Raw genomic sequence first — 21835 nt, forward strand, 5'->3', positions numbered from 1 at the left:
CTGAATTGTTGATGGGTCAATTTCACCCATGTTTTAAGGGTTTTATACAGTTAGTTGAGATAGAAATGTCTCATAGTTTTATTTACATTGTTTGTTGTAATGACGCTTGACAAATCTATTTTTATTTTCAATGAATACTTGGTAAAATAGAAATGAAAAAAGAAACAAACAAAAAGTTAATTTTTGATAAATGTCTGCCTTTTTTAAAATTTAGTCTTAAGTGCTTGTTAGCCAGTCTGTGCTAGCCAAACAAGTGCTAGCCAAACAAGAAAAGGGGCCACATTCACCACCATGCCTCTTTGTTTCTACTTTCTGTGAGTATTTTCAAACTGAGGCCACCAACTGGCTGAAGTTCAACCAATTTCTTAAATTCTTGTAAATAAGTTGAGCATTTTTTTGTACTGAGTGAATTAATATAATTTTTGCAGTTGGCTTGAAAGCAGCTCCTAGCTGTCCGGCGTGGTTAACAGACTACACTTCCCATGATGCACATGGCAGCCACTCCCCCCGAGGAAGTTGAGGAATCGAAGAAAATTACCCCAAATCAGTTTGCCTCGCAGATAAGGTACAAACAAACACACTCCGACGACTATGTTTGGTTTCTCTCACGCGTTGCACTTTTTGTGTTAACTTTGCGTAGCAGCCGTCAACTTGTAGCTTCTGCGTGCATCATTGAGTCATATTAGATCCACGTGGTGTGTGTAATTGGTGTGTTGTGTGATAACTTACTTTGCAGCCTCGCGGACGGTCAGTCGGACAGGCTGAGACCAGAGGCTACGCATCGAGCTGCTGTCCCGAGCTAGGCTTCGGCTATATCCTCCTTCACACTTGAACACTAAATCGCACAGGTAAGTGTGAAACTACGAGCGGGGTGTTTACGTGAATGTACTTTTATGCTACATTTTAAAGTGAGATAATAGCAGTTCTAACAAGGAATAGAAGCATTTCCAGCGCGCACAGGCACAGAGTTAGAAGTTTTCTGGGGGAAATGCACGAGTTCGTGGCTTTATTTTGCAAAATTACTGCATGTATTTAAACTAAAAAGTGTTACTCGAGAGTCAGTATTTACAACAGCTGTGCATCTCAGGGATTTCACATCAGCCATGCTTGGACTTGGTCTCTGACATTTGAGTCACATGAGAAGAGTGATTTCAATCAAAGCCTGTGATTTGGCTAATTGTTGAACATGTGCACTGCACCCGCAGTACAACACTCACTCCTTTGTTATGCATCTTATCCCACTGTCCACTCGTCTTTTCCAAGGCATCTGCAAAGATGGGCTGATACTACCGCACAACCTGCTGAGTTTAAGTAATTGGTTTCAGATCTGTGCAGATACGAGTCAGAACTCTGACCTCAGTTTGTTTGACTTGTAGGGGGGACAGAAGTCTTTGTAGCCTCTCTGTTAAATGTTTGGACATTCAACAGACTAAAAGTAGAAGCTTTTAATAGCGACACTTGCTTTGCACAAGTAACCTTTGAGATAAAATTGACTGGAGTGACTTGAGATGAAAGAAAATCCCCAAACAAGTCAGATCATTCCGGTTTTTATCTTTGTGTTGTGATGACATTGATCCAAATGAGTTTCACAAGACAGATTGTTTTCCATCGAGTTCATTTGCATTCAGTGTAACAACAGTATTTAATAAACTCAGTTAAGTGTGAGATACAGTAATGTGAAAAAAGACTCCCTCATTTCTTTGCATTTTGCTTCCAAGGAGCCGAACTTTCTGGGAACATTTTTACCTCTTATTTGTTTTTCAGATATTTTCTTTGGACATCGGTTGCTTTTTCACTTATTTTCAGTCTAATCCTTTAACCTGACCCCCCACCCCGCACTAAAAGATGAACCAGTGACGTCAAAGCGCAGAAAATTAGTAGAGACGTCGTTTTGAATTGTATCCGTCTACGTTTTGGCATGTGTTAATGAGGCGCTGTGCCCATTTCCCACTTTCTTGGCAATTTATGAATAAATGACGAGCAGCTTAAGATTTTACAGTTCTGTACCTCAAACGATTAAATCATAAGCACACATTTTGTTGCAGCCAACATCACACAACGAGGAATGGCTCTGTGTAGCTCTGAAATCAGCATACTGGAGCCATTAAATGTGCAAACAATGAATGAAATAGTGGCTTAACGGAACATTGGTTTGCTTTAGAGTTGGAGAGGGATCCAGTCGGTGCGTTCAGTGAATGGAAAGCCCAACAAGAGGCTGCAAGCAAAGGCCACGGCGAGTCATTTACTGTATATCAACCCGATAATGGCTTTGTATTTCTATTTAAATGAGCTCCCTGTCCTCGGTTTGTTGGTGATTTAGCCTCCCCCGGTGACCGCGCCGTGTAATCGTTGACTTGTGTTTTTGTTGTGGCTGATTGGCTCCATGTCAGTGTGACATTAGAACATAATATAAGAGTCCCGGCCTGAGAAAAGGTCAACGCTTCCGCACAGCTTGGCAAACGCCTTTGGCTATAGGTCAGGCGTTGCATCCAATTAAATGGCGACTTCACAAATCTAAAAGTTGGTGAGGAACACTGATTGTTGGGTGGAAAACCTGCGTGACGTGAGCTCCTCTGTTCTCGCTCAGGTGCCATGGCAGAGCGGGTGCTGGTGGTTGGCGGCGGCGGACGGGAGCACGTGTTGGCCTGGAAGCTGGCCCAGTCGCCACAGATTCAGCAGGTCCTCGTGGCTCCGGGTAACGCCGGCACGGCCAGTTGCGGCAAGATCTGCAACTCTGGTAAATATGAACTAAATTTGGAGAATTCCTGTTCTCTTTACTTCATACACTGTATAAAGTATCTCGATCATACGGTATTCTTTGTGCTAAAGTTAAACCAACAGTTACAAACTAACTTCATTCCATTAGAAGAATTCATATTTTTGGTTCGAACCAGTTACTTTCTTTGGTATTTGCTGTTTAAATGTCTTTATTCTGTGTGAAACTATGCTGTTTGGAGGTTGACAGTCGTGATAGAAACATTAGAGCAAAATGCAACTTACAAGCCGTTGTCACACACGTGCAGCAGCCTTAAAATGGCACAGTCGTAGTCTGGAGGGGCTTTGAAATGTCCACTTCAGAGTGAGCAGACTTTACCCCGCCTGATCCACGGTGTGGAGACGGGAAAATGTCCGAGCCCGGGTCTGACCAGAGCCCATGTGTTGATGATACATGCACCTCTATGGCAGGTTTAACTTGTCCAATAGCCAAAGTTGCTTGTCCACCAAAGGATAAAAAAAATAATGGCCATTTAAAATCAAAAAAAGAAACCAACAGATTTGTCCAATTATTATTGGTCATTTACATATAAAGCAGGCAGAGGCTGTGACTGTACATAAGGCTTTATTTAAGATTTAAAACAGAGTATTTGTGCACTTATAAAACATGTCGCTGTAAAGAATAATCTGGTACTAAAAATGACAGCTTTGGACATGTAAAGATTACAGGGATTTAATGGTTTTGTGTTCATTTTTACTTTCGTCTCTCCTGAACTGTGGTGACCATTAAAAGCAGCTGTAGTAACGTTCTTGATTTGAACGCTAATATCTAAAACTGTCAGTTCTGATGATTACGTTTGATAACGGGTTGATGTTCTATCTTGTTGGTATGAAAAAGTCAGCGTGTAGAACTGATTTGACCGTTTTTGTTATATTAGGGCGTTGTGTTCTGGGCAGCAGCCGTCTGAATCTATAAATTTGTTCTCAGATTTTATTTATTACTTTTTCTAAACAAACAAAAAATACACGTTATGCATTGTATGATTTGGACTCTTAATTTTCTTAAATCCGATCAGCCACAACCCTTCCAAAGGATGGTTTGATCTTGCATATAAGCCTCCATTTGACTCGTTGGAGTTCTAACTCATGCGAGGCGATGAGTTGACTGAGTTGATGGAATACTGGGGTGAGAAAGGCGTCGTGCAGCTGAGGTGTCACTCTGGTTCTCTCCTCTGCCTGCAGAGGTGTCGGTGAGTAACCACGCCATCTTGGCTCAGTTCTGTAAGGACCACCATGTGGGGCTGGTTGTGGTCGGACCGGAGGCGCCGCTGGCAGCAGGTTTGTGGCTCCCATCGCCGACTTATTTGTCTCCTACAATCAGGCTTTATTTAATTTTGCCGACACCCGTAATATCTCCTCCAGGTATTGTGGACGACCTGACGGCCGCAGGAGTGCCATGTTTTGGTCCCTCTGCCAAAGCGGCTCAGTTGGAGGCCAGCAAGAGCTTTTCCAAGGCCTTCATGGAGCGTCACGGCATCCCCACAGCTCGTTACGGCTCCTTCACCAACCCGCAGGAGGCCTGCGACTACATCCGCACGTAAGTTTGTGTTTTTGGAGGATTGAACTGCATCAGAAGACACATGACACCATGACAGCCAATCTTGTGTAATCTTCACAGTTTTGTTTCTCAGATAGTTTCGTGAGTTAATGATCTAAGATGTAATGACTGGCTCTCCCCTCAAAGAATTTGGTGATCCAGCACAAGCGAAGTTGCCCATTTTATTGACAAAGCAGCAATCCCTTGTACTCCCTGAAAGTCATTTCTGTGCTCATATGAGCCACTCTGAGCAGAACAACAGCTGCCAGAAGTTGACAGCCTTAATCCATATGATTTCCAAACAACAGCGTGCACCACTAATGTTCAGCAGTCCAATAACAAACACGTTATGCTCTGTTCAGCATCTGTTCCAGATGTGTTTTTCTGTTTTAAAAAAATAATAAAAATGAATGTGTTTCTTATTTTGGGTTTCCAGGGCCGACTTCCCAGCTCTGGTAGTGAAGGCCAGCGGTCTGGCAGCAGGGAAGGGAGTGATTGTGGCGCAGGATCAGGAGGAGGCCTGTCGGGCTGTGATGGACATCATGAAGGTAGGAAGTGACAGCAGCTGACTGAATATTCCTTAAGGGTGCTTTCCAACCCTTTAAAAGCTATTTTAAAGAAATGCTGCTGGGTTTTTTCTCCTGTCTTTGCCAGTGTAAAGCTGTAAACTAATGATTATCCAAAGAAATGTTTCTGGGCCCTTAAAAGGTACCTTATTATAAAACTGAATCCCAGCATCAGCCTCTGACCAGTGAGCCCAGGAGTTGGTAGAAAGAAGTCTCCTTTAAAATGAAAAAAAAAATGGTGGTAATTGGCTTTTATTCTTAGATTTTATGTGTACATTCATAAATATGGGCTTTATTAGTCATTTAATGCTTCTTTGCATAGGCAATACTTGAGCCTAGAGGAACGGGCTGTTAAATCGGAGGCTTTTTAAAATAATTTTGAAGGTGTTGCAGCAAAAACCATCAGTAGTTCCATAAATTATGAAAGCCTATTAATGGGGGGTAAAAGTATCCTCCGAGTCAAGATAATTAGATGCTGTCAAAAGATTTATAAGTTTGATTTGGTATGACTAAATTTAGACAAGCAAACTGAAAATATGACGAGAAGCATACAAAGCGTCGCTCTCACATGCCAAATTTGAGGAAAATCTGAAGAATTTTGTGATTATTGTGATCTAAAAGGAAGTTTAACCTGTGTAATTCTGTTGTGAACACCCATATTTACCGTGGCCACCTTCAGAGCAAGAAACTAGTGGGAGTAATAACTGAAGTCTGAGAAGTTGGAGCCTGGCATAGGTTCAGTTGTTGTCTCCATCTTTGGACAGTGTGCTGCGTTTGTGTGTTGAAGGACAGAGCCTTTGGGTCTGCAGGGGAGACGGTGGTGGTGGAGGAGCTCCTCGAGGGAGAGGAAGTGTCGGTGAGTACTGCTGTCACCCCAGCTTCACCTTCAGGTCTCATTTTCAGCAAAACCAAATCCTGTCCTGGGTGTTAGTGTCTGTGTTTCAGTGACGGCGCCTCGGTGTCACCGATGCCTCCAGCACAGGATCACAAACGGCTGCGGGACGGGGACCTGGGGCCAAACACCGGCGGCATGGGAGCCTACTGCCCGACCCCTCAGGCAGGGCTGGACCGATGCATTTCACGAGCATAGTTGGCTTCTTTTTTTTTTCTTTGATATGTGAAGGCCCCTTCTGTTTGTTGGTCCTGAGCAGGTGAGCCAGGAGCTGCTGCAGCAGATCAGAGAGACCGTCCTGCAGAAGACGGTGGACGGGATGAGGGAGGAGGGAACCCCTTATGTGGGCAAGTGCCGTTTCTTCTCATGCAGTGTTTGCGGGGAAAAAACAGATTTTTCACCTCCGTCTGTCCCCATTTTTCCAGGTGTGCTGTATGCGGGGCTGATGCTGACGAAGCAGGGGCCCAAGGTTCTCGAGTTCAACTGTCGCTTTGGAGACCCTGAATGTCAGGTGAGTTTTCTGACTGCCGTGTGCCACTGGAGCGTCTTTCTGTAAAATGAAATGTTCTTTGCTTTTGCCTTTTCAGGTGCTGCTGCCGCTGCTGCAGAGCGACCTGTATGAGGTGGTTCTGAACACCATGAATGGCAAGCTGGCCTCCAGCGCCCCCGTGTGGCTCCAGGACAGCTCTGCAGTCACTGTGGTCATGGCCAGCGCCGGCTACCCCGGCTCCTACAAGAAAGGAGCGGAGATCACTGGTACAGTTGGTTTAGTCTTCACCATTTCATTGATTAAAAGCAGTAGATTTCAGCCTTTTTTTTTCTTTAATTCTTTTGAGAATGCTTTTATTTTGCATTTGTACATGACTTTACTGCTCAGCCTTCTGAGCTGAGACCGAAAAAACACAACCTGAAACTCGCACCCTGCCTCCCCCCTCAGGCTTGTCCCAGGTCCAGGACATGGGGCTGCAGGTGTTCCATGCTGGAACCGCCCTGAAGGAAGGGGGCGTGGTCTCCAGCGGCGGGCGGGTTCTGACGGTCACGGCGGTCCGGTCGTCCCTGGAAAAGGCCCTGCAGGCAGCTAATCAGGGCGTGGCAGCTGTTGGTTTCCCAGGCGCAGTGTACCGGCGTGACATCGGTCACCGGGCCATCGCCCACCTCAGCCAGCAAAGGTGTGTGTGAGTGACGCTAAAAGAAATGCACACAGCTGCAGGAACACTAAACACTTGTATGGAGCGAACCACGTTGAACATGACTAATAAACTTTGGTTTGGTTATAACTGCGTCCTTGTATTTCATTGAGAGTTGATGATAATTGGTCATAATTTGCATGTGGAGCCAGTTATTTGATTGAAGTTAATCTAATATATTTGTGCTGTTTACAAAACCAGAAACGTCCTTCTGACTTACTGCAGCTTTTAGTTGTAGACGGGCGTGACATCACTGGGGATAAAAAACACAGCTCATCAGTTCAGTGAAAACTCTCTCGTTGTGTCTGTTAACAGAGGTCTGACCTATAAGGACAGCGGAGTGGACATCGCTGCTGGTAACAAGCTGGTGGACATGATCAAGCCTCTGGCCAAGACTACTTCCCGCTCCGGTAACTTGATTGTCACCTTCGAAAACTTAAAACTGAGCAAGAAATACTTGAATGTTTGGATGCTTCAGTTGTGTGTCGGGTAGAAGCCTATCAGCAGCTGTGAGTTGAACTGGAAAGAAGGGATGAAACTGAAAGGGTTTTGCTCCCCCCCCATTAGGGTGTAATGCAGAACTCGGAGGCTTTGCTGGGCTGTTTGATTTAAAAGCAGCAGGGTTTGTCGACCCGATCCTGGTATCTGGGACAGATGGCGTCGGAACCAAGCTCAAGGTGCGTCATACCAGCTTGAATGAACATGTGTTGGGCTCTACCTAGTGATCCCCCCCCACCCCCTCGTGTTTAGCTCTGTTTTTCCTGATTAACTTGCTTGTGTGTTTCTGATCCATCAGATTGCTCAGGCGTGCGGGCAGCACGGCGGTCTTGGCCAGGACCTGGTAGCCATGTGTGTGAATGATGTGTTGGCTCAGGGTGCCGAGCCGCTCTTTTTCCTCGACTACTTCTCCTGCGGGAGCCTGGACGTGGATGTGGCCGCGTCGGTGGTCGGCGGCATCGCCAAGGCCTGCGAGATGGCCGGCTGTGCTCTCCTGGGTGAGAGGAGCTGCTGCTTTTAAACCTCCTCAGGTTTATTAGTGTAGCACTTTGCTCTCCAAGTACTTCACTGAGCGAAAGGAAATGTAGAAATAAAGCAAGAGCCAAAAAATGAGAAGACAAATAGAATTGAAAGGGTTACAGGTAAATAGAATAAAACGGAGCATATTAAGGCAAATGGGATTAATAGACTTTTTCAAGACGTAAGTGAGACGTCTGCAATCTGTACCCTTACTCACGAAAAAAAGTTCTGCCATTTCTTTACCTGGAAACAACAAATAGGCCTGCTGTCAGGGAGCTTTGGGTTTGATGATGAATCTATTCTAAATTTTACAGGTAGCTAATGTAAAGAGGGAAAAACGAGAGAAATGTGGTCTCTTGGAGTACCAGTCAGTACTTTTTGTGGAGCTGTTACAGAAGCTAATCAGGCCTAAATGAGACGAATACACGAACCAGTTGTTCAGCGACTGATATGGGATGCTCTTTGTTTCAGTGATATTCTGCTGAGGAAAGAAGGCAAAAGACTTGTTTGATTTGTGAATTAAGGGAAAGAAGAAGAAAAAATGACTCTGTGGATCTGCACAATAGCAACTGAGGCCAGAGAAATGCCACCCAAATGAACATGAGCTTGAGTATCTGATTGGTTTCCGCAGGTTTCATAGATTAATAGAGTTGGGTGACGTCAGCATGAGGAAATGTAGGTCAGAAACGTGAAGAATGTATAGAGATGAGAATAGGAGCAGGTCTCAGTCCAGGACCCTGTGGAATACTATGACCACCTTTGGTGTGCACATGAACTAATCAGAGTATGTTAAATCAGTGACTTGACCCTTTATCCCTAAGGTAACGGGTTCATAACAGACACCAGACTATCGTCATAGCTCATTTGTAACTCGCTTTCAGTACTGCGGCGTGCCTTTAAATTCAGGCCGAAACTCTCCAGACCATTATTCTGCAAATGGGCAATGAGTTGTTCATTCAGAGGAGTTGAATATATGTAAAATCATCTTTTTAGTGGAAAGTTGAGATGGGGTCCAACAGTGCTGTGGTTCTTAGGCAGCCTGGCTACTGAAATCAAAACAGGGGGTTATTATTCTCTATTAGCTAGAGATATTGTCGTATTCTAGTAGGTAATAGTATATTATTCAAGCCCCACATAAAGCACTGTTGTGTGGGAGGCAAGTTTGGAGAACTGCTCCCAAGTGTTCAAAGATGGGCTTACAGGCAATGAAGATGATAAATGCTTAAATCTATCGACAGCAACAGAAACATTTGAATTGGTAGATTTGTGTTGGCTCTTTTATGATCACTAGAAATTATTTGGCAGTGTGGTTTTTGAATGACAATGAGTTGTATTTTGATTTCCTTAAAGACGGATAAGGTACTACTGGAAGCTCGGCTTCACACGTGTCTGTGTACAGGCGGTGAGACGGCAGAAATGCCGGGCGTCTACGCTCCAGGCGAGTACGATCTGGCCGGGTTTTGCGTGGGAGCAGTCGAGCGAGGGTCCCTGCTGCCCCGACTGCAGGAGATCACGGAGGGGGACCTGCTGCTCGGCGTGTCCTCCTCTGGGGTTCACAGCAACGGCTTCAGCCTGGTTCGAAAAGTCCTGGAGCGGACCAACCTCAGCTACAGCTCCCCAGCTCCTTTTGGCAGGCCAGGACAGACTGTTGGTGAGTGGTATTGCAAATACTTTGAAGTGGAGTTCCTGACACTAAAGGACCCTGCTACTGCTCTGCTAAAAACTCTAATAATTTTTCATTGGAGGAATGCCAAATAAGCAATTGATAAACATGAACTGTGGAAGGCATTTTCTTTCATTCTTTATTGCATTGGATTGAACATTTATTATAATAACCAGTCAGCTAAGCTACAGTTTCACTGTAATTTTGCTTCCAGGGGAGGTTCTGCTGACTCCTACGAAGATCTACAGCCGCCTGCTCCTGCCGATCCTTCGCAGCGGAGCTGTCAAAGCCTACGCTCACATCACAGGCGGGGGGCTTCTGGAGAACATCCCTCGGGTGCTGCCGCCGGAGCTGGCTGTGGATTTAGGTGAGGTCAAAGTACCCAGATGGTTCATTTACAATTTATTTGCAACTTCAGCATAGAAAGGCATTGATTGTCAGCCATGTGTTAAAGGGGATTCACCTGTGGGCGTAGCTGCATTTTCAGAGTAATGAATATTTTCCTGTGCAGGTGTAACACGAGCCACAGCTCTTCCTGATGAATAATTACGCTTGGTGTTTATGTGCGACTCAGATGCGTCGCAGTGGAGCATTCCTTCAGTGTTTTCCTGGCTCCACAAAGAAGGGGGTCTGAGCGAGGAGGAGATGGCTCGCACCTTCAACTGCGGCCTGGGGGCGGTGCTGGTGGTCGCCCCCGGGGATGCTCAGAGAGTCCTACGGCAGATTCAAGGCCAAGAAGAGGCCTGGATTGTGGGCTCACTGGCTCACAAACAGCCAGGTGAGGCACTTGTGCTTTGTTGCAGCACAGTTTCAGATAAAGCAAAGAAAATGAAGAATATTATTTCTGTTTTTACGCAGGGTCAGAATCTGCGGTGGTCCGCAATCTCAAACAAAGCGTGCAGAAGGTTGGAGCAGCCTCCGGCCGAGATGCTGGGGTCGGACAGAACGGTAGTTGCCACGGCAGCAGCGTAATCCCACGCAGGAGGACCAGAGTTGGAGTTCTCATCTCTGGCACAGGTCTGTTTCAGTTGAAGCTGCTTTTAGAATGGATCTTAGTGCCCCTGATCTTGTCATCCAACTCTGCAAGAGAGAAAATACATTTTGTCAAAGTGATGCTTTAAAAGTGGGTTTTTTGGACCTCTGCATCTCAGGCACGAACCTGCAGGCCCTCATAGAGCAGGCCAAGCAGCTGAGCAGCTCAGCTGAGATCGTGGTGGTCATTTCCAACCGACCTGGAGTTCAGGGCCTGAAGAGAGCATCACTGGCTGGAATCCAGACCCGGGTAAGTCGCATTTTGTTTTTGAAGCCCCTAAAAAGAGGAACCCTGACCAATCAGACATGCCCCCTATTGACCACAGAATCATGTTGCGGGTTACTTGTTCCAAATGTAGCTATGTGCATGTAATGGTCGTGAGCGTTTTCACCGAGCAGCCTGAGATTGTACTATCCCAACCAGGCTCAAATCATATTAGTTGGGGTTCCATGAAAACCGTCAGTTGAGCTTCTTTAGATGTGTGGGTACAGTGAAATTAACAGCATACTAAACACTAAAAGAAATTTGCAAGTTAAGATTTTTCCAAGCTGCTTTAGCAACAGTACTACAGGTTAAAAGTTACAGTGGGACAGAATTTTGTCATTTGCAGTAAGTGTATTGGACTGTACCCATCAACTAAGCTGCTGTAGTCCCAGAAATTCAGAGCAAGCCAAGCTAACAGCTGCTACTTCCAGGACCATCAGAAGAGCACGTCTTCACACCAGTATGAAATAATTGTAGGCTTTTTCTGCTTCAGATATTCAGAGGAAAAGTGATAAGTTGTAAAAGCACAGTACTTTTGATGGTATGGAATGAGTAGCTGTTAACTTAGCTTGCTCGTAGTGTTTGCATTTTGGATGAACATTTCCTTGCAACTATGTGCAAGACAGATAGCGTAATTGACATTGAATAGGTGGTTTAGCAGCTTCAAAAAGATTGGTACAGCCACAGATCACTGATTCTGGCTCCAAGTGGCAGCACGACCATGTTCTGGCCACAAAGCTTTGGACATGATTGTGCCGCCACTTGGGGATAGTGTCAGTAATATGTAAAACAATTTGAAGTGTGAGCCGCTGTTGTTGCTTTAGCACTGCAGGGGCAATAATGTGTCTTTGGAGAACAGCTTTTAAATATGTTTCTGCTTTACCTCAACGAGGTGGTGGACCATAAACTGTACGGGAGCCGTGCTGAATTTGACGGCACCATTGACCGTGTGCTTGAGGAATTTGGAGTGGAGCTGGTGTGTCTGGCGGGCTTCATGAGGATCCTCACTGGAACTTTTGTGAAGAAATGGAACGGTATGAAAATGGTGTTTGTTCCACATTTTCACTGTTCATAGCCACACAAGGCTTGTGACATTGTCAAAATGCGTCTGTTTCAGGTAGACTACTGAACATCCATCCGTCTCTGCTGCCGTCATTCAAGGGAGCGAACGCACAGAAGCAGGCTCTGCAGGCCGGCGTGCGAGTCGCTGGCTGCACGGTCCACTTTGTGGCTGTAAGTTGCAGTTTCATGTGAGCAGCAGGAGGTACATCGGTAAGAGTTTGGTTCTTACTGTCCCCGTCTCTCTTTCAGGAAGAAGTCGATGCAGGAGCCATCATCGCGCAGGAGGCAGTACCTGTGCTAGGCGGCGACACGGAGGAGAGTCTGTCGGAGCGGATCAGAGAGGCTGAACACAGAGCCTTCCCTGCTGCTCTGGAGCTGGTTGCCAGCGGTGCCCTGAGACTCGGAGAGGATGGACGCATCGTGTGGAACTGACAAGAGTTGAAGTTACTTGAAACCACTTTTAGAAGAGACTTTAGTAAAGCAGATTTAGCAGTCAAGCTAATTTTGTCTAAAGTATAACTACATTCCAACTATATCTGTTACATTTGCACTGGATAGCTTTAGGTTGAGCCACAGTTGTACTTTTTGTCTGGGTAACTGGCAACATTAAAGTTGTAGTAAGTAAATGTGGTGAGTTGTAGTCTTCTTCTGAAGTAAAGTACGGAGTAGTCCGTCCATCATCTACCGTTTCTCCGGGGGTCGGGTCGCGGGGGCAGCAGCTTGATCAGAGAAACCCAGACGTCCCTGTCCCTGTCCCCGGCCACTTTGTTCCCCGGCCAGCCGGGAGACATAGGCTCTTCAACATGGTCTCCTCCCAGTGGGATGTGCCCGGAACACCTCACCAGGGGGCATCCTAACCAGCTGCCTGAGCCCCCGCATGTGGCTCCTCTCAATGCGGAGGAGCAGCAGTTCTACTCTGAGCCCCAACCGGATGACTGAGCTTCTCACCCGATCTCTAAGGGAGAGCCCAGACACCCTGTGGTCGAAGCCCATTTCGGCCGCTTATGTCTGCAATTTTGTGTTTTCGGTCACTACCCACGTCTCAGGACCACAGGTGAGGACCTGACATCATCTGCAAAAAGCAGAAACCCGATTCTAAGGTTGCAAAACCAGACTCCCTTATTGCCCTAGCTGCACCTAGAGATTGTGTTCCTAAAAAATGAGTAACAGAATTGATGATAAGGAGTAGCCCTGACAGAGTCCAACCCTCACTGGAAACTCTGACACTAGTCATACAGACACCGGATAGCCCCTATTTTAGTGTGTTTTCAGCAATTGACAAATAGCGTTTGGCTCGGTAAGGGATATTTGTTGAAGTTTGAAATGTTATCTGTAGGACATTCCCAGAAGTCCTTGTTGTTCCTAAGTATTTTGAAGCCTGTCTTGACTAAAGGGGGCAATCTTTAGTATGTATTCAAATATTTGTAACCTTTGTCAAGGCTCTTGTACTGAAAACAGTTTTGGGAGGAGAAGTTAGTTAAGATGGTACATAAATGTTCAATTGGTGCTGGACACAGTTTAATGCAATGTGGAATCCTCCATGGAGCTCAGTACAGTAAAGCAGGGCTTGCCAAAATATTTGACAGTGTCTTGTCTATGTGAGTCATGTGAACAGGCCACAGGAAATGATTGTCATGTTTTGGAGCTATTTTGGTGTGAGATGTAAGACTTTGGAAGGGATGCGCGTCCCAATGCGTTAATGGCCTCATTTGGTGTATGGACATTCCCACTTACTGTTTCCCCTGCTGGTTGATATTGCTACAATGGAAACGCCCAGTGTCACCTACCTACAGAAAGTGGGCTGGGGAGGTGCTTTATGTAGTGAAGTGAGACAAAAATAGATTGACTGTGATGAGTGAGGCTGGCTGTATCTTTGGAGAAGTCCTGGAATGTCTTCCTGTGTTATGTGAGTACTGCAATGGTGTTTTTGTGTACTTATTTTTATGTACATGTGTAGTATTATGTGCTGTTTTGTTTGCCTATCTATTGCTGTTATGTAAAATTCAATAAAAACAAAACGGAGAAAGTCACTGCTTTGGGCTGGTTTGTAAAGTTAGGTTTTCATGGTTGGTTGGCATTCAGGTGTTTGTAGATGTAGAAGCAATTGCAATGGAACGAGCTGCTGAAATCATGAGTGAGAGAAGGTTTGGAGTTGTTAAGAAATCCATCATCCAAAGCAATGTCTGTAAAGCTGAGCATTTAGTGAGTTCCCAGGAATAGTGTATGGTTTGTTAGTGCCGGATGATAAGACTGAGTCTGAGGTGTTGGGCTCAATCCCCAGTGTGTTTTAAATTGAGTCCACAAGGCAAGATGAGTAGCTCAGGTGATTGGGAAACTGTCTGCAGTAACTGATGTTGTGGGTTCAAGTCCCAGAGAAACACAGTTGTGTCATAAATGAAGAACTTATTTTAGTTGACGTAAAGTCCCGACAGTGAAAGTGCAGATATAAAGGGAACCCGAAAAGTTGTTAAGCTGTGGAAGGACCTGTAGCGCAGTGGGTATGCCAGGTGGGTATGCATTCGCTTGTGGTGTTGCAGGTTCTGGATCAAATCCCACAGGGTGCAAAGAAAGAGGACCAAGGGCCCCAGAAGAAGAAGACCCCCCCCCCCCCAGATGAACAGGAGCAGTGGTTGCGGAACACCCCGGAAAAACAAAGTCCCGCCGTGACGGGCAGGGGAGGGGGACCTGTATCCCTCCCCGAGAAATGGAGAGGTGCAAGCAGGGGGTTATGGAGCCGGACACAAGGAAGGGCTGAAATTTTCGAACATCCACACTTAACCAATTTACAGGAACTACTCCCTGTTGATCTTTCTACACTTAGTTATCACTAAACCTCTGCTGTGCAAAGCATCTATTTTAAAATCTCCACAAACAATATTCAGTTTCTATATTTGATCCAGGTGTTCTGGGCACACAAAAACATTTGTATATTCTAATCACTGCTTGCTTACATACAAGGCCTCTACTCATAACCCTGAATGCTAAAATCAGCTTCTTTATTTAACCAGGTCTCAAAAGGCAATCCTGATGAAAACTTCTATATTATCTGATAAATACTCACACATATCATCACAAAGTAATGATACAACTTTCAGTAAACAGACCTTTTACACAGTTTGGGCTCCTTGCATACAGAGACTCAAGTAATGTCTGCAACTTTTTTTTCTGTGCTGCATCTGGCTCCTCAGCAGACGCCTTCTTCGGTGTTGTCAGAAACTCACATTGTAAAGTCCTCAAAATAAATCCTGCTTGCTTACAGAAACATTTGTGCTTTTAAGCAACAGGCAATTGGAAGCTGCAGTCTCAAGCAAACAACTGAATGGAGTGGTATAAAGCTACCTTGAACAAGGGCTCTTTTACAGTGAGGAACTAAAGCAGAGATTGTTACCAAGCTGATATCGCTTCACTAGAAAACAGCAACCACATAGGAAAAAGGTCCTCTTCACTTGTTGAAACCACTGTTACAGGAGGGGATGGGCTCTGCAATGCCTGAGAGTTCAAAGCATCCTACAATCGTGCCAAAAGACCTGCATCCCACCACTCGGCTCCAGCAGGACAGAATTGGGGAGAAACTATATGCTTTCTCACCTGCACCACAGGTTTGGGGTCCCTTCAGCTAATTCAGCGCTAAGGAAACTCCTCTTTAGGTGTGTTGCCTGTAGGGCTGGGTACCAACCTTCGGTAGTACCGACTATTTCAAACACGGACATTAATCATGTGATCAACAACCGATCGTGCTGCCTTCGACTGGCTATATTAACGTTACACTTTGCAGCATGCAGGAACATGTGGTTACGCCCACAGACAGTTTCTAAAGCCTGCCCCCATTTCACCAATATTGATGCCAATGATGCAATATATGCCAAAATGTCATCGCTGCTAAGGCCAGCAACACAAATTATTCTATTAATTATTTGACCGTGCGCAAAATCTATTTAAGAGCAGAAGGTTGCTCCGTGTTTGACTGCAACCATCCTCCTCTCAGCATTCAAGTTAGCCTGTGGACGCCACAGAGCCCGAGCAGCATCGTTCAAAATCTCAGCTTCATCTAAGAGTCCCGAGGATGGCGCAGTGTGCAGCATTTTAACAGGTAAATTAACCTTCTGCAAAATCTGCCAGTAACCTCAAAGTTACTGCAACTTAATACGTGCAGAAAGCCGACATGTTGATGTTTCTGAAGAAAAATGCTGAGTCAAAAGTATCCTCAGTATGTAGGACAGTGTTACACACCAACCTTCACATGCCTAAACACACTTCTACGTTTCGTTTGCAGAAGGTGTCACTTTTCAGGTCAGACAACAGCACCGACTTGGTTAGTGCAGACAAAGACCCTTTAGGCGTCTTTAGGTTTTTTTTTTAAAAAAAATCCTTGATTTTGACAAATTTCAAAAGGCTATATCTTAAAACTGATAGGAGATAGACTTTCTGTAAATTAGAGAAATGTTAAGGATGACCCAAAGTTTATGTAGGAAGCAAATTGACACCCCTGATTTGCATATTATGACGTCATGGGGTGGCGGCCATCTTGGATTATAGAATTTTTATGAAATTTTCATGTTTCAATGATGAAATGCAGCCTTTTTCCCCCCAAATATGCCCCTATGAATGTCTGTGCTATATTCTATATTCAATGCGCTAGACAATGCAAAATGTTCAGGGAAATAGCAAAGAGTAAACCAACACTGTAAATTATTTCTAGTAAATGGCCGAAAAAATGCACATGAGCGATAACCTCACGTTTGCCTGCAGAGGTAGAAATAGGCCTATGCCTATCCATCCAGGTGACACTGTTTGTAGTTTTTTATGGTGTGATACCTCTCATTGCATGGTACCACACAAAGACCCACCCCACACTGCCTACACCTGTATTTTGTCTGACGGCGGCCTTTAGGCCAGGTTCAATCAGAACATACAACACAATCTGGGTGGTCATCAGCCTTATACAGAAAGTGACGTTCTGTGAGTCTCTGTGGCATTTCTCCCGATGACTTCTTCCTCCCTTTATGGCTCGCTTTCCTGGAGTAGCCTTCCAGTAAACCAGTTACCACGTCTTGCAATACAGCTTCAGTAAATAATGTGAGCATTCACCATACTTATGCTAAGAATAGCATGGAAAATTCTGTTATATCACTTTCTTGATCTGTGGGGAAAGAGTTAGGTCTTCATTCTTTGATCTGGTGTCAATGCACCCCATGAATGAATTATAATCATCAACACACACAGGTGTAGTTATTCATCTGTACCCACTGGTAGTGTGTTTGGTCCTGATGCGTTTTAGATTTCACTGATAGTTACATCAGACCACTGGTGAAATCTTGAATGTGGCTTGATTTCATGGGAGGCTAAAAACTGATGGGCATAACGATTTCTTTCTACAGTCAATAAATTCCAGAAATCATCATTGAGAAAAAGTTAAAAAAAAATCTAGGGCCAAATCAGCATCGGATAGTTCTCTGTCCCCCTCATATCCAACTGTTTCATCAAATGGCTTTAGCTCATTTTTGTACCCCACCTCATCAGTCAAATACTCAAAGCCTGCATGTCCATAACCTGGCTCAGTGAGACGCATGTTGGCTGTCTTCGCTCTGCGCTGCATGACAGCGCGTCTGCCTCTAAATGCGCTCCTGTCATGTCTCCACCAAGTGCGCCAACACGCTCCGGTCAGTGAACAGACAGCATGGCTGCGGCTGCATGAACTGCGTTTTCCCCACAGTTCTCCCACTGACACTTCGACCACGTCTGACATGTCCATCAGATTTGTCCAAGCTACTGGCTGAGCGATCGCGGACACTTTGTGAAGGCACCGTGTCAGAAAGCACTGCGTTCACTTGGCGAGCTCGATAAAAAGACAGAACACCCACATTACTCCCAGCCTCGTTCCCTCCAGTACTATCACACCTGCTAACTCCTCGATGCAAACTTCGACCCCGTGAAACATTTTCCTCACCACCTACATTGCTGGGCAAAGGATCTGAAGTTGGTGTTTGGTATAGAGAAACACTTTGTCCCACTGCTGGTGAGGCAGGGACGTGGGGCGGGAACGTGTCGCCACTAGCGCCAGGACTAGCTAACAGCTGACCGTCATCTTCTGAAGGTAGATTTTCCCTTCAGAATCAGGATTATCGAATAGAAGATCCAGCGCTTCTTTGCAGGTAAACATTTTAGTGGACATTGTGCAATTATTGGAAAAAAATACTCGCTAATGCCGACTATATCGCTCTGCTGCTGTAGCTCAATGACATACTCGCTCGGTGAAGAACTCGTACAGATTCAACTAGCTGTAGCTCAAAAAAAATTAGATTGAAGGATGACGTTTTTTGCGTCAAAGGTGAGGTGTGACATGTCTGCCAACCAGAAGTGGAGAGTAGGAACAATATGACGTTATTTTTGCCACAATGGGCCGTTTTATTCAAGGCGCCATCTTGTCGACTTAAGTCGACCGTGGCGCTTAGAGGGTTAAACTTGTACTAACTACATGTGGTGACTTATTCTAAAGTACTTCAGACACATGTAACTACTCAAAAGTACAACAACACCACCTTACTGGAAGGTTTTGTCCCACCTTTCATGTTGGTTGGCTCCTGTTGAAGCGCAGGACAGACAACCTTTCATTTCTTGCTCTTGTGGACAGGCACGACTCTCCCTTCAGGCCATGTTGGCCTAATATCCGGATGATGTCCTCTGTTGAAGACAACAAAAAAAACAAAACATTAAAACATGATTTACAGAATTTCCTTCAGTAGAGATGAATGAAAAGACAAGTTAACAAACCTGGATCGTTCTCGGCAATAGTAATGAGGTAAAACACGCCTTGGGTGGACAACAAATGCGCAACCATTGGCAGAAACCGGTCTGTCACCTCTCTGCCTCGCTCCCCGCCAGCCCAGGCAGCTTCTATACCTGTGCTGCCAACCTGAAAGAGGGAACAAAACACTGACAAATAACTACTCAAATACATCCAATTTGAACTTTATGCAGCCAGTTTAGCCAAGTCACCTCTTGTGAAGGCGTGACCACGTAGGGCGGGTTGAAGAGGAGGACGTCCACCTTCCCACATAGCTGGGGCAGAAGACACTCCACCTTCAGGAAAAGGAAAACTGGCCCTGAGATCCATACCGACGGTCAAAAACTTTTTTTTCTAATAACGTGAGGTTTGGAGTTGTACCAGGTCTGTGATGACGGGCTGCAGTGACACACTGTTACAGGACGCCGTCTGCGCCGTGCATTGAGCTGCTGCGGGATTCACATCGGTGCAGCTGTGAGAGAAGCGTTTACAGTCAGGCCAACAAATTGTAAAAAGAAGAAAAAAAGTTGCCGTGAAATCATCAGCTCCGCATCAGAGTTGGATGATTTTCTGGCCCTACAAACACAGCATTCATTGTGAGATGGACAAAAATTTAGAAACTGTAGTTTGGTGGACAAGTGGGGATATTCTTTAATGCTATATTGGTCCTTCAAAATAGTCATAACTTTTACATTTTATTAGCAATTTTTCCATTGACAGGCTGATGACACTGGTGTAGTTTAAAAAAAAAAATCATAGTAACTTTTATCTAGGGGTGCGACGAGATCTCGTGACATTAAACTTGACGATATTTCTTGTGGTGTTAAAAATCTGTCTCGCGAGATGTGTGAGCTATCCAAACTTCTATTTGTGACCTGTGGGGGCAGTAATGCGCCTTCGTTACATCTAGCCTGGTAGAACCTAAAGGAGGAGAAGGAGGGTAAGCAGCAAGCAACCAGAATCACGTAGAAAAATACCGGTATTACCATTGAAGATGCCCCGTCCCTTTCAAATCATTTGTTTGCCAGCATTTTGGGTACCCGGCAGAAATGCTAAATGGCAGTATAGTGACTGATAAGTTGTTAGTGACATATTTAGTCAGGCTCTGTTTGCACTCTGTATTGACAGAGTACAACTTTGATTTGGTTTTGCACATAATATTGTTTGCACTTCAAAATAGTTTACATTTTACTTTTAGTTTTAATTTGTGGAAGTAGTTTATTTAAAAACTCCTGCTTACATCATGCATGCAAAGAGTCAAATAAAACATTTCAAAATGCAACTTGGTCAAATCAAAGTCTGTTGGTCCAGTCATATATTTTGTCTTTGTAGTTTTCTAATAATGTCGTCTCCTGAGCCCTGAGTCGCAGCCCTAGATTTAACACAAAATTATTTGGAATTGTGGAAAATATCAATGGCTCTGGCCATTGACACTGGGATTTAAAATGGTTATGATGAGAACACAGTTAGGGTAATACTGAGGATTAGCTGTACTGTACGCTTAATCAGTGCCTCAAAAAGTCTGGGAAATATCGCATAAAACCTGCAGTTCCCTTTCAGTCATTCACTCGATACAACACATATAGTATGGGATATATATATATATATATATATATATATATATATATATATATATATATATATATATATATATATATATATATATATATATATATATATATATATATATATATATATATATATATATATATATATATATATATATATATATATATATATATATATATATATATATATATATATATATAGACACACACACACTACAAAGGTTCATGGGAAGGACCAGCACGTAGCGTGCCCCATCTGTCTGGGAGAGCATGGGCAGAGCCTGACGGGGCATTCACACCAAAAGCGCGTTGGCGGTGGCCAGCTGCCATTCATTTTCATTGTACGCCGGCAAGGATGCGCGACCGGAGCAACCAGCGATGTGAGCGACGTGTCAAAAGTTGCGAGAGGCTCAAATGTATACAAATGAGCAGCAGCGCGACAGCCAATTGTACTACTGGACATTAATAACAGTGCTAATTCACTTACATGTAGAGAGCTGTAGGTCCGACCACTGATGCCAGAAATGCAGACACAACCCCTGAGCCACTGCCCACCTCCAAGCACACACACGGGCTGGAATCAGGAAGGACAATCACAAATGAGGATGACATCATCACAGCCACATTTCAAAATTATTTCATATGGGAATTAAAAAGGGAGAAAAAAAAACTACATCAAACCTCATCTGCTGCAGCATCCCTGCGTCTTTCTCTAGCGCGTCAATCAGCAGGAAAGAGTCCTCCGCTGGCTCGTACACATCCTGGAAGTCTCCGCGTCCAGCGTGGGAGTAAACCGGTGTGGGATAGTTCATGGACATGTTCACGCCTCGCTATCCAGCCTCGCGTGCGCCTTTTTGTTATCACTGTTTAGAAAGATAATGCAATGTTATGTTAATAGCGAGCTCGGACCTTCAAACTGACTTATTTCCGATACGCCTTGGCCAGTTAAACTAACCGCGTGCAGTTCGCTTGCACACTTGCAACCCACTTCCTCGTTTACGTCAACGTAACGGTGACGTCACGGCGACGTACGTTCACCTCTTCGTCCTGTTCGAGGCCAGGTTTCCCCACATTAAATTCTCCTCCAAATCTGATGTGATTAACTCCCATATTACCTGGTCTACATTCTTAATCATACACTATAATTATCCAACAATATAAGCCAAACTTAACGGAACTGGTTTTATACAAAAAAATATTCTTTTTTTGCAATAGTTGCAACAATATATCACAGAAGCTTAATCTGTAATCTCTTTAAACATCAAAATAAACAAATAAAAACAATTTTGTTTATGAACCAAACTGTCAATAATTATCATCTAAAAATCTAATAGTTGTAAATGTGTTTTTTAGTTACTCTGGATAACATATTCAAATAATATATATATTTTGTTAAAGTTTAAAATGCAGTGAAGCTCAAATTCAGTTGAAACTAAATTGTTTCATCTGAAAAACAAATGCATTGTCAACACCAACAAACTTCCCAT

At 44.4% G+C, this 21835-nt stretch overlaps 2 protein-coding genes across 4 annotated transcripts; one reads left to right on the top strand and one right to left on the bottom strand.

The window, feature by feature from the left end:
• Position 1: 1 nt before the first annotated feature.
• Positions 2–12622, top strand: gart (phosphoribosylglycinamide formyltransferase). 2 transcript variants are annotated; one of them, XM_072389808.1, is made up of 23 exons: positions 2–565; positions 737–852; positions 2588–2737; positions 3958–4053; positions 4138–4312; positions 4749–4860; positions 5666–5734; positions 5810–5935; positions 6030–6117; positions 6196–6281; positions 6358–6526; positions 6708–6939; positions 7273–7367; positions 7525–7634; positions 7754–7952; positions 9374–9625; positions 9852–10004; positions 10212–10415; positions 10496–10654; positions 10789–10919; positions 11827–11968; positions 12052–12167; positions 12246–12622. In XM_072389808.1, exons 3-23 carry the CDS (start codon positions 2593–2595, stop codon positions 12426–12428), a joined length of 3042 nt encoding a protein of 1013 aa, XP_072245909.1. In that variant the 5' UTR covers positions 2–565; positions 737–852; positions 2588–2592; the 3' UTR covers positions 12429–12622. The 2 variants fall into 2 exon arrangements, with proteins under 2 accessions (XP_072245909.1, XP_072245833.1); XM_072389732.1 differs by having other exon boundaries at positions 737–848.
• On the bottom strand, positions 9752–21309 carry n6amt1 (N-6 adenine-specific DNA methyltransferase 1). Of its 2 annotated transcripts, XR_011916986.1 has the most exons (8): positions 21030–21309; positions 20836–20922; positions 19162–19252; positions 18993–19076; positions 18768–18909; positions 18559–18677; positions 11818–12424; positions 10748–10902 (listed from the first exon to the last, which is right to left on the bottom strand). XR_011916986.1 is itself a non-coding variant. In XM_072390400.1 (7 exons), exons 1-6 carry the CDS (start codon positions 21164–21166, stop codon positions 18562–18564), a joined length of 657 nt encoding a protein of 218 aa, XP_072246501.1. In that variant the 5' UTR covers positions 21167–21309; the 3' UTR covers positions 9752–10717; positions 18559–18561. The 2 variants fall into 2 exon arrangements, 1 of the variants encoding a protein (XP_072246501.1); XM_072390400.1 differs by lacking the exons at positions 10748–10902; positions 11818–12424 and adding an exon at positions 9752–10717.
• Positions 21310–21835: the final 526 nt, after the last annotated feature.

Source organism: Leuresthes tenuis, unplaced genomic scaffold (assembly GCF_036924035.1).
Source record: "Leuresthes tenuis unplaced genomic scaffold, fLeuTen1.0.hap1 SCAF_1, whole genome shotgun sequence".
NCBI lineage: Eukaryota > Metazoa > Chordata > Actinopteri > Atheriniformes > Atherinopsidae > Leuresthes > Leuresthes tenuis.